The 12,046-nt window shown below is 43.7% G+C and overlaps 1 protein-coding gene across 1 annotated transcript in view; it reads right to left on the bottom strand.

Annotated features, from left to right (window-relative positions):
- TNFRSF21 (TNF receptor superfamily member 21) overlaps positions 1–12,046 on the bottom strand; it is a 77,790-nt gene that overhangs the window by 22,524 nt on the left and 43,220 nt on the right. Inside the window, exon 4 of the mRNA XM_036316401.1 lies at positions 1,240–1,505. Within this exon, the coding sequence (XP_036172294.1) occupies positions 1,240–1,505 (266 nt within the window). The remainder of the gene's footprint in view (positions 1–1,239; positions 1,506–12,046) is intronic.

Raw genomic sequence — 12,046 nt, 5'->3', positions numbered from 1 at the left:
ATCATGGTTATAACTACCACTTGTAGAACACCTTCAATGCGTCAGGCATTTTATGTACTTAATTTCTAGTCTTAATCAACCCTACAAAGTTGGCTTACAAATGAGATACCAGAAGCAGAGAAAGCTGAAGTCCTTAACCCTTGGTCACCCAGCTACTACCTACCACAGCCAGGATTCAAATGCAAGGCACTGGGCCCCCAAGGGCTCAGAGACTATAAGTAAGTCACACTCCTGGGTCCCCTCCATTCCCATCTGATGTGGGGACTTGAACAAACTCAAGGAGGAGGATGAATCGTGTTACTGACTGCTGCCAGCACCACCGGCATGCTCAGGGGGTAAGCTGAGCCACATCACAGAAGTTTTCAAGAAGTAGACCCGGCTGCACAGTCTGACGCTAGAACCTACCCCAAAGACAATGATTCTTAACTGCACATTAAAATCACTTGGAGAGTGCCCTAACTGGTTTGGTTCAGTGGATAGAGCATCAGCCTGCGGACTCAAAGGACCCGGGTTTGATTCTGGTCAAGGGCATGTACCTTGGTTGTGGGCACATCCCCAGTAGGGAGTGTGCAGGAGGCAGCTGATCGATGTTTCTAACTCTCTATCCCTCTCCCTTCCTCTCTGTAAAAAATCAATAAAAAATATTTTTAAAAAATAAAAATAAAAAATTGTTTAAAAAAAAGATGATTTAAAAAAAATCACTTGGAGACTTTGAAAAATACCGATTCCTAGCTCCCCGTAGAGATTCTGGCTTGACTGGTCTACAATGGGACCAAAGTACCAGAATTTTTAAAAAGATGTCCAGATGAGTCTCATGAACACCCATTGAGAACAAATCCCTAGCCAGGCCAGCGTGGCTCAGTGGGTGAGCATCGTCCTATGAACCAGAAGGTCATGGTTCAAGTCCCCGTTAAGCACATGCCCAGGTCTGGGGCTCTATCCCCTGTGTGGGGCCTGCAGGAGGCAGCCGATCAATGATTCTCTCTCATCATTGTTATTTCTATCTCTCCCTTCCTCTCTGAAATCAATAAAAATATTTTTTTAAAAAAAGAGAGAACCAGTGCCCTAGAGGGTGTGTAGGGGTGTGTGTGTGTGTGTGTGTGTGTGTGTGTGTGTGTGTGTATACATATACCTAAACACCTAATATCAGGTACTTTTCCTTATTACATATTCCTAGCAAAATGTGAAGCACTGGAATCGAAAGGTTAGTGGGGACGACAGAAGACCTGGATACATTACCTGGGTGGTATCTTCCATGAGTCCACGGATCTTCTCTACCACGTCGTTGCGCCGGTACTGGCGCAGGGCGCTGATGAGCTGCGCGAGGCTGGCCTCGGAGCCGCGGATGGTCCAGTGCTGCAGGGCCGCGTAGGCCCGCTCATGGTCCGCCGCGTACCCGTTGGAGAAAGCAGCCACCTCCCTCTCGCTGGCATTGCACAGGAACTGATAGATGTCCTTCCACTGGCTTCCCACCTGGGCTGCCACCAGCTTCAGGATGTCAATACCTACACCAGAGATAAAATAAAAAATAATAATTGTAATAAAAGCATGTGAGGGAAGGGTTTTATATAAGGCTGCTCTGTTTCAATGAACTAAAAGAAGCGTGCTTGCCCAGCCAGTGTGACTCAGGGGCTGAGGGTGGACCTATGAACCAGCAGGTCACAGTTTGATTCCCAGTCTGAGCCCAAGCCCGGGTTGCTGGCTCCATCCCAATCCGGGCCATGCAGGAGGCACTTAATCGATGTTAATGTTTCTCTCTCATCATTTATGTTTCTGTCTTCTCTCCCTTCCTCTCTGAAATCAATAAAAATATATATACTTTAAAAAATAATAATAAAAGAAGCATGCTTATTGCTATATGCCAAAGGAATGCATTGCCTACTATAAGCACTTGACACCCGCAGCCCATCCTGGGGACTAAGTAGGTACTCTCCTGCAAATTTCAATTCCTAAATGTGGAACCAGAAGAAGGAGCAATCTTGAAAGTACAATAAATCGCCCCTAGAAGATGTTTTGAAAGCCAAACCTAAACAAAGTCATCAGAGTGGTTCCTTTGTTACTGCTAAAAACAACCAGAACCAAATAGATTAGCGGCTCCCAGACTAAAAAAGTGGTGACTTTTTCAAGAAATCTAGAAAAAGATAAGCCATAGAGGAAAACTGCAGTGGGGCTCCTCCAGCACTGTGTGGGTAAAAGGTGCTCAGCTTCTGGCAAGGGCGTCCATTACGTCAGCTGACTATGCACCCGGCTGTTCCAGCCCAATGGGGACACTCCTTAAGAACGACTCACTTCTTGTGCTCTAATTGATGCTAGAGAAGCAATGTTCTGATCTATTATTCAGTCTCCGATAACACTTGCAGCGATAATGAAGACAACAGCCAAAATGACACTATAATAACAATAGCAATTATCTTCCAGGCAGTATAGGAAGACATTAGCCATTAGCTCACTGAACATCTTTATAAAGCATTAACATTCCAATTCTACAGGTAAGAAGAAGAAAAAACACTTAGAAAAATTATGCAATTTGCCCAATATTACAATATTAGGTTGGGTACTGAGCCCGATTTACTGGATAATGTTATAAATTGTCATTCTGATTTATCAGCCACTTAGAAACTCAGGCAGTGTGGGTCTGCAGTGCCCACATTTGACGAAATACAGGATGAAAAGCCAAAATCCAATCTCAGAATCTACAAACTCAGGACAGGCTGTTGGCACCGACCCTCTGTGAGATGCAGCTTTCCCTGAGTAGCATGCTCTGGTGTCTTCCTCTTTATGGAACCTTCCCCCTGCAATTGCATAACAGCTTTGCCCAAATTTATACACAGAGTGTGTATGCAACCTCACAGTAAGGGCTCTGGTAGTTTACCCAACAGGTGGGTGAGTTCTCTGAGTTAATACTATGTAGTCCAATGAGGCTATATTCACACACCCTGATACGAGAGCTATTTTGGTTAGCAATGCCTTAGAAACATGTACTACTCAGCTTTGGGACAGCATGGACAGACCTGGAAAATATTATGCTAAGTGAAATAAGCCAACCTGAGAAAGACAAATATCACATGATCTCACTTATTTGTGGAATCTAATAAACAAAATGAGATGACCAACAAAATAAGACCTGAAGCATGGAGGCATGGAACAGACTGACACACCTCGGGGGGTGGGGGGACAAGAAGAAGTAAACCAAAGAGCTTATTTACTTATAGGCATAGCCCATGGACATGGGCAATAGGGTAGTGAAGACCTGGGGCGGGCGGAGAGGGGAGGGAATGGGGATGGGGGCGGATAGGGCCTAAGAGGAGGAGGGAAAGGGGGGAGGGAAATGGGAGATATCTGTAATACTATCAACAATAAAAAAATATATTAAAAAAATTTGCTACTCAATAAACAAAATGGGGTCCCGTTCCCAAGTGAAGTCTAGTGAAGAAAGGCAAAGAGAAGAATCAAGGAGCTTCCTGTTAGGGTTAATTGGCTTTTTCAATTAATTAGAGGTTAACCAAGAAAAAACCGAAATGTTGGGAAAACTAAGATGGCGGCATAGGTAAACACCGGGAAATTGTCGCCTCACACAACAATTGAAAATTACCGCAAAGGACTGTGCAAACATCATTCAGAACAACAGGAAGGCTGGCTGAGTGTAAATTCTACAACTAGAAGGAAAGAAAAGCATGCTGAGAGCCAGAGGAGCTGCGGAGGTGAAGTGCAGAGGTACGGCGGCTCGCGCGCGAGGAAAGGGGGTGGCGCCTGAGGACGCGGCTGTCTTTTTGAACCACAAGCTCCCTACGGCTCTGAACTCCGGTTCCGGGAAGTCTCTGGGGACCCAGGACTCATACCGGGAGAGGCTGGTCTGTCTGGCAGTGGGCGAACTTGAGGGCGGCTTTCCCTCAGAGGTGCTTGCAGCCGTTACCGGGACACTGAGACGTGCGACTCTGGGCGGAGAATCGGCCATAGCTGCTTTCTCCGCCCTTTGACTCCGAGACTCCGCCCCACCCAGGCTGCGGCAGAGGCTTTTGCATGTGAATGTACCTAACTGCAGCCGAACCGGGCAGACCCGGAACTTCCAAGAGAAGGCCCAAGGCCCCGCAGCGGCTTGCATTGCTTCACAGCTGAGCCTCTTCGTGGCTCCTGCTGTGTGGCCTCAGGCAGAGGCTGAATTAGCACCTCCTTAGATCCAGGAGCCACTGTACCCAGTGGTCAGAGGGGGACCATCCAGACTGCAACTCCTCAGATCCATAAGGGACACACTCAGGGAGCAGACTCAGTGAGCACCAAAGCCCCACTGAAGCAAGTCTTGCCCCAGAAGGGTGTCTTCAGCACAGAAGTTCTCCCACTTTAGACACAGCTGATTCTCACAGCCAATTGGCCTGGAGGTCAATTCCTCCCAGTGATTCTACAACAACCAAGGCACCAAGAGTGCACCAAGAGTGTCCACCCCAGGTAACTGGGGAGGCTGAGCTACTGGGCCCTACAGGACACCTGGCACGCAGGGCCACTCTATCAACACAGGGAAGCTGCCAAAATGCGGAGACAAAGAAACAGGTCACAAATGGCAGAAATGGAGGAAAGCAAACGATTGGATATAGAGTTCAAGGCCACATTTATAAGGTTTTTCAAGAATTTTATGGAAACCGCCGATAAATTTAATGAATCCCTCAATAAGTATAGTGAGACCATGGAGGACATGAAAAAGGACCAACTAGAAATTAAGCATACACTGACTGAAATAAAGAATAATTTACAGAGATCCAGCAGCAGACAAGAGGATCCCAAGAATCAAGTCAAAGATTTGAAATACAAAGAAACAAAAAATACCCAACCGAAAAAGAAAAAAGAAAAGAGATTCCAAAAATATGAAGATAGTGTAAGGAACCTCTGGGACAACTTCAAGCGTACCAACATCAGAATTATAGGGGTACCAGAAGGAGAGAGAGGGCAAGATATTGAAAACCTTTTTGAAGAAATAATGACAGAAAACTTCCCCTACCTGGTGAAAGAAATGGACTTACAAGTCCAGGAAGCGCAGAGAACCCCAAACAAAAGGAATCCAAGGAGGACCACACCAAGACACATCATAATTAAAATGCCAAGAGCAAAAGATAAAGAGAGAATCTTAAAAGCAGCAAGAGAAAGACAGTCAGTTACCTACAAGGGAGTACCCATACGACTGTCAGCTGATTTCTCAACAGAAACCATGCAGGCCAGAAGAGAGTGGCAAGAAATATTCAAAGTGATGAATAGCAAGAACCTGCAACCAAGATTACTTTATCCAGCAAAGCTATCATTCAGAATAGAAGGTCAGATAAAGAACTTCACGGATAAGAAAAAGCTAAAGGAGTTCATCACCACCAAACCAGCATTATATGAAATGCTGAAAGGTATTCTTTAAGAAGAGGAAGAAGAAAAAGGAACTCTTACCATTTGCCACAGCATGGATGGAACTGGAGAGCGGATAATACCACATGATCTCACTCATTTGTGGAATATAATGAACAACATAAGCTGATGAACAAGGACTGATCCAGAGACGGAGAGGCATTGATTGGACTGTCGGGCCTTGGAGGGAAGGTAGGGGAGGGTGGGGGTAAGGGGGAAAGATCAACCAAAGGACTTATATGCAAGCATATAGGCCTAATCAATGGACATGAACAACGGGGGGGTGAGGGCATGAGCGGGGGGGGGGGGGGGGTAGAGGGTAACGTGGGGACAAGGACACATATGTAATATCTTAATCAATAAAAAATATATTAAAAAAACAAAAAACAAAAAAAAAGATTATACTATGGCAAAAAAAAAAAAAGAAAAGAAAAAAAAAAAAAAAGAAAAAACCGAAATGTTTTTGCTCCAATCAGTTGTTGGGAGGAAATGTTTATAAACTGAGCTATCAATTTTTGTTTAAGAAAAAAGAAATACTAATTCCAGAAGCTTCTTTGAAAATAAAGGACTTTGGGGTTCCCCCATATCAATTCTCCCTCTGCCATGCAATCCTACTGAGGCACACGGTTTAGAAGACTGAATACACACCCTCAATCAACCTCCTGAAAATGATTTTCAAAAAAAAAGTTCATGGCAGAGGCCACTTTCTTGTCAACTGTAAAAGTAGAATGCCACAAATTGAGACATTACTGTACTTCTCACCCTGTTTTCTTTGGCAGTGTAAACTATACTTGGACCGGTTGCTTTTCAGTTTTCACAGCAACGTTGAGCCAGATACAGAGCTTTCGATTTCAAGCAAACAGAATCCTCAAAAAAATCCCACAGGTACCTGTGAGGAGTAAGGCAGCTCTCTGCGGTTGATGTGGCAGATTGTGCCAAACACCAAAAGGCTTATTAGTCCCTGAATCTTAATTTAGGTCAGTTTGACTAAGGTCCACCGTGTCTGACATGAAAACATGACTGTTTTCTTGTATGTGGGTCTATTGCTTAAATCTTCATAATGCCCATGACAGTGTGGCTTTGGGCAAACCACTAACTGTCATGTCCACTTCCTCATTTGTACAACGGAGATAGTCACTGTGGTCCCTGGGGATGAGCTGATTAGCATTTTCTATAGAGTTTATTTATTTTTGGAATACCCCATCATTATAAATGCTCCATATACTACGAGGCACTATAACTTAAGACTAAATGCATTTCTGATGCAAATACACTGCCTTTATAGAGTAATTACAGAGTTGAAAAGGCTTAAGTTTAATAACAGTTCCTTCTTCCAAAACCCAGTATTTGTACTTTTTTTTTCAGCCACAAAATAAAGGAAAAAAAAGAAAAACACAAAGGATAGATAACAGTGGGATTTTCCTTCAACTGAATTGCCTGGAAGCTAAATGTAAGGCCTACAAATCAGGTTTCATCTTATTCTTTTACTATGAAAACATGGAGCCAACACACAAGTGAACTGGCCTGGGTCAGCAAGTCTACACCACCGCCCCCTCCCATTGTGGGAGTTGATAAATCTAACGATGGCAGAGACAGTGGCTCCCTCTGGAGATACCAGCCTTTCATCATAACACGCAATCACTCAACCTCAGCAGGTGAAGGGAGACCAGCCTGAACTAGCCCATAAGTCCGATGCACCTTACTACCAAGGAGAAAAGAAAAGTCTGCCAAGTATCTCAGGAGTATTTATTGAGCAGCCACTGTGTGTTACTGTGTTTGCTGGACCGAGAGCCCTTTAGGAACTTTTAAGACAGAGTTTATCACCATGAAAATGTAGTAACACCAATGAAACACAAAATGTGATGGGCTTTGAAAGTGTTCTTTCTTTAGAAAAAGTTTTAGGCAAAACTAAATACAGCTATGGAGAAAAGCAGTGGGATGATAAAACAAAATTGAGACAGTTACCTCTGGAGGGAGGGAGGGGAATGTTACCAGGTAGGTGCACAGAAGGAACTTAAAAGCTATTCATAAGGTTCTATTTTCTAAGTTGGGTGGGGAGAAAATGGGTCTTTTTATTGTTACTTTATTTGATGTTTATTTATTATTCCCTTTAAAACTGTATATATAACACACTTATATGACGTGTATTTATATATACTTGATACATACACATACTATTGATGAGGAACCTCATGTAGAAAGGTTAGTATTTAGTTCAAGGTCACTCAACTAGTTAGTGGTACCTCTATTGTGGTGAATACGGAATGTAGTGTTGTAAAGGAGCATTACTATTCACTGGGATTATGTTCTAGGGCAGTGACGGTGAACCTTTTGAGCTCGGCGTGTCAGCATTTTGAAAAACCCTACCTTAACTCTGGTGCCGTGTCACATATAGAAATTTTTTGATATTTGCAACCATAGTAAAACAAAGACTTATGTTTTTGATATTTATTTTATATATTTAAATGCCATTTAACAAAGAAAAATCAACCAAAAAAATGAGTTCGCGTGTCACCTCTGACACACATGTCATAGGTTCGCCATCACTGTTCTAGGGCATGGCCATCTAGTCAACCTATGAATGCACTCAGGGCTGGCCATGGTGCATGTGCTTCTTCCTGGCCTGTTATTACTGATGAAGCAGATGCTGGGAACATTTTCTCTGGGGCTAGCAAGTGTATTTCTTGCCTATAAAACTATAGTAATCTAAAAGAAGAAGTCAGTAAACTTTTTCTGTAAAGGGCAACAGTAAATAATTTAGACTTTGAGAACTATATGATCTCTGTCCCAATTCAACTCAGTTGCTAAGGTGAGAACAGCCCTAGACAATACAAATGAGTGTGGCTGTGTTCCAATTAAAACTTTATTTACAAAAACTAGTAGTGGGATGGATATGGCAGGTGCTATAGTTCACCAACCCCTGAAACTATAGCAAAGTTAAAGAGACCTAGACCACCAAATGGCATAACAACTTCGATAATATTTTGTTAGAAGAAATCATGCGTGCACACACACACACACACACAATGGAAGTTTCCACCCCAATTACTAACCTCAATGTGAAAATATAGTAAATGAAATAGAGACCAACTTTCTGTTTGATCATCTGTCCCATCAAAGTTCTAAGAGTTTTCATCTAGACATGAGACAGTCAATGTGTTAAATTGACCTGATTTGTTTAGCTAAATGTGACTCCAAAGTCTCTTTTTTCTTAGGTTGAAAAGCAGTAAAACCGTCAACCCACTGAAGTAAGACAGAGAATGAAGCTTAACTTTGCTTTTTCTGTGATGTCGGGTCCTGGAACACTGGGAATCGCTGAAGTTTCTAAACAAGTTACAGAAGGAGTCCAGGTCTATACATCAGTCTGTACTTCGCCAGGAGTGACAGGCTTGCTCAGGTGGCCCTGGCCATGGGTAAATGCCTTGTGAATTTTAAGACTCAAGTAGAGAAAAGATCATGAACTTTGCCATCACAAGATATGGTTTCAAACTCCATGACCTTGGGCAAATGACAACCTCTAAGATTTCAGTGTCCACAACAGTAAAATGAAAATAACACCTCTTATCTCATAGGGTGGGTAGGATATTTATGGAATCCAGTATAAAAACCATCAAGCACAGCACCTCACTGCACACTGGTTCTCCTTCCCCCGTCCCCTCCATTTCTGCATGGGCAAGTCTCACTGGGCAACGTACCTAAAAGGTGGGAGGAGTTCTACATAGACAAAGGCTTTAATACCAGATCAGAAGAGCTGAGCAATGACGCCACGCACCAGAATTCTGGCTTCCTGGGCTTTTCGAAACCTCACTAGCCTGCGTGAAAAGGGGCACCACTGCAAAGGAGGGGCATCATCCACAGAAAGGCAAACGTGAAAGCAAAAATGCTGCTGCTGCCCCTGCCACACGCAGGCCATCGCAACAGCACACGCTGCTTACACTGCCCAGGCCCCCCATGAGAAAGGCATGAGGTGATCAACTGCGTAATTACGGAAGAGATGGCATTTTCCAGTGCCTTATAAAACCCTGAATTAGATACTATCTGGGTGACAACCCTAATTTGAAGCTCTTTCCCTTTTAAGCTCAACATGAGCTACATTATGCAAAAAAGGTTCCTCCTCTTTTTATACAAACCTGAATTGACCTTTATAATCAGAGAAGGTATTAAAGCTCTTTCCTGGAGACAAATATCTGCAATGAGTGCCATTATTCAGAGCCCATATTAAAGCCTTCCCTGGACGAGGTATGAAGGACAGTGCTGACAGAGCCAGAGCGAACAAAGGCCATCTAACCCACAATGCAGCACTCTGGTCTTCAGGCTGTGCCACCCGGCTCTGCACAGAAAGGGTGCATGGAGGAAATGAACATGTTTATAAGCCTTTTCATGGTACCAAATGCTCATCATTTAACCTTAAGAGATGAAAGCATTCCCACTACATCTCCCAACTTATTAAATGTAATGTCAGTTCTCATTATTCTTCTGGAAAGAGGTAGAGGGAAAAATAATGAGAAAATTCCCATGGAGGTAATTAATGAACAAACTCCTCCAAGTGCAAACGACACCACAGTTCTCCCTGTGCTGGTTTATCTGCGTGCACGCGCACACATACACACACACACACACACACACACACACACACACACACACACACCTGTGTATCAGGAGATATGAGCTCAAGACTACTACCCTTTTACTTACCACCCTGACCCCCACCCCCCACAGACATGCTGTTCATTGGCATGCGCTGTGACCTCAGACTTACCAATTACAGAGCCAAGGGCAAAGATGAACACAACATATGTACAAAACAACATAGGTCATGTTTGGAAATTTGAATAAAAGCCTGTGGACACTGAAATTTTAGAGGCTGTCATTTGCCCAAGGTCATGGAGTTTGAACCATATCTTGTGATGGCAAAGTTCATGATCTTTTCTCTACTTGTGTCTTAAAATTCACAAGGCAAAAATACCCATGGCCAGGGCCACTTGAGCAAGCCTATCACTCCCGGCAAAGTACAGACTGATGCATAGGCCAGGAATCCTTCCATAACTTGTTTAGAAGCCTGGCTTTAGCATTCTTAGAATCCATGTTCTTTCTGTACAATGGTAATTTTCTGACTACTTTTTGCCCCACATCTCCTTTGATTAGCTATCCCAGGACCTCCTTTGATTAGTTATCCCCAGAGCCTAGCACATGATAGAAGTACAATGAACATCTTTGAATGAATGAATGAATGAATGAATGAATGAATGAGATCCTTTTTTGTCATCCCTCCCCTCTTCCCTGAAAGCCCCCACCATTTACCATCTCATTAGCCTCTGTAGAAAGCCATTAAGTACCTGAGCAGCCACATACCATCACACCTTTGCTGTGTGGCTCTGCCAGGTCTCTAGTCTCTAGAATAATGTCAAGAAAGGCCCACAGAGTGGTCACCAATTGGTGGAACCTGAGCTTCCTGGCACAGGAATCCAGTTCTTGTGCAACAACCTCTCCCTCTGCTGGTGCCCTCTTCCCACTGAGGGTGGGCCACTGCGTCCATGACAGGAACAGAGCTCAGCAGGAGCAGAGCTCTCCTGGGTTCTCCCACTGCACCGGAGATGAGCCACCCAGGCCATTGTCTGTCTGGCCTCATAGCAAAGTAAGTGCTCCCACAAGCAACAATCTCACATGTAGATGCGTTGTTGTAGTAACCAGCATATCATAGGGTGATTCAAACATGGTAGAGCAACAGGGATCACTCCCAACGCAGCACACTAGGAACTGGTTTGCCCTGAGTTAAAAAAACACTGCTTTCCTAGCGGAGGTACAAAAGTGGAAGAGAATGTTTAGATTTCATTTTAAACCCAACAGGTGCTTTCTGAAGCAAAATTAATCTCTATCTTGTTGAAGGTTTAATGGACAATAAGTGTAAGCTCTGATGAATCTCAGGAGATACTAAAAACCACTGCGCAGAGGTCTCAGGAGGTTAATGGACAGAATGTTTACCAATGGCAAACTATCAAAACAGCAGACAGTTTTCCAGATGGAAGAAATAGATATCGCCGAGGCTGTGAGAAAAAAAAAAGAATTACACTTTATTTCATTCCACCGGGGAAAATAAAATACACAAAACTCATCTTCGTCAGTGTTTGAAGCTGTTCAGTCAACAAAAGTGTAGTGAGCTCTTGCTTTGCACCAGACACTAATCGAGGCACTTTGTTGTGACAAAGCACAACAAAGCCCTTTCCTTATGAAGCCTGCATTCTATTGGGGGAAGCAGGAAGAATCAAGAAAATAGGTACTAAGATATTTAGTGTGTTAGGTAGAGAGGAGTGCTAAGAAGAAAAATTGAGAGGGGGGGAAAAGGGTGGAGGGGGCGGGGCTCAATTTTAGATACAGGGTCTTCTACCCCATATCTAAGAGAAGGCCTCACTGACGTTGAACATTCCAATCAAGAGTTAAAGGAGGAAAGGGAGGAAGCCATGCCGATATCTGGAAGAAGGGATATCCAGAAAGAGGGAGCAGCAGGTGCAAAGGATGGAAGGATGTTGGCATGAACAGGAGAAGTAGGCTGGAGCCAGTGAGCCAGGAGGAAAAGAGTGGGAGTCAGGCTGAGAGATAAATGGTGGAGGAGTATAGATTGCATTGGGCCATCAAGGCTGCAACTATGGATGCAATAAAACTCACTGGA

Source organism: Myotis myotis, unplaced genomic scaffold (genome assembly GCF_014108235.1).
Source record: "Myotis myotis isolate mMyoMyo1 unplaced genomic scaffold, mMyoMyo1.p scaffold_m19_p_7, whole genome shotgun sequence".
Taxonomy (NCBI): Eukaryota; Metazoa; Chordata; class Mammalia; order Chiroptera; family Vespertilionidae; genus Myotis; species Myotis myotis.
The sequence above is the reverse complement of the archived record's forward strand: the minus strand, read 5'-3'. Positions and strand labels throughout refer to the sequence as shown.